Source organism: Cystoisospora suis (genome assembly GCF_002600585.1).
Source record: "Cystoisospora suis strain Wien I chromosome Unknown contig_6666, whole genome shotgun sequence".
Classification (NCBI taxonomy): domain Eukaryota; phylum Apicomplexa; class Conoidasida; order Eucoccidiorida; family Sarcocystidae; genus Cystoisospora; species Cystoisospora suis.
This window is the reverse complement of record NW_027159453.1, coordinates 1-545: the sequence shown is the minus strand read 5'-3', so window position 1 is coordinate 545 and position 545 is coordinate 1. Positions and strand designations below refer to the sequence as shown.

The 545-nt window shown below is 42.0% G+C and overlaps 1 protein-coding gene across 1 annotated transcript; it reads left to right on the top strand.

The window, feature by feature from the left end:
* Positions 1-93: 93 nt before the first annotated feature.
* On the top strand, positions 94-517 carry CSUI_010102 (protein phosphatase 2c domain-containing protein; the record flags this gene model as incomplete). The annotated part of the gene is made up of 1 exon (XM_068070207.1): positions 94-517. A coding segment is annotated over one exon (192 nt), but the record flags the coding sequence as incomplete, so codon positions are not given.
* Between the last annotated feature and the right edge of the window lie 28 nt (positions 518-545).

The following is a 545-nucleotide window of genomic DNA, read 5'->3' as shown; positions in this document are numbered from 1 at the left end:
TTCTTTCTTCTTCTTTTTCTCTTTCTTTGTCTTTCTTTTTCTTTTCATTCTCTCTCTGTCTCTCTTTCTATTTGTCTCTCTTCGTTTGCATAGGTGTTGAATGTCGAGGGTGTATGGCGAGTCGTCTTGCTTGATAAAGCGACAGGCCGTATGTACGGCTTAGCCACATCACGTGCTTTAGGAGATCGACGCATGAAGTCGCCGAGAAAACTCGTCACTTCACATCCAACTGTTCATATCTACAACGTTAATTTTGATCAAGATCTCTTCCTTGTAAGATCATAAAAGGTATCTATTCTCTTCAGGATTACATACAGTCGATTTACCTCCTCCCTGTCTACCTCTCTAGTCACTCGAGCTCTACCCTCTCTCTATCTATCTGTCTATCTTTGAGGTATTTACCTGTCTTTCTCTATGTATTAGCCTAGCGTGGTCGGCTCTTATCTATCTTTGATGTATCTGCCCTCTATAGATGTTTGACGTGGGGTGTATTCCTAGCACATTTCTCTTCTCACGGGGTGTCTCTCTTGACTGTTCAAGATAGG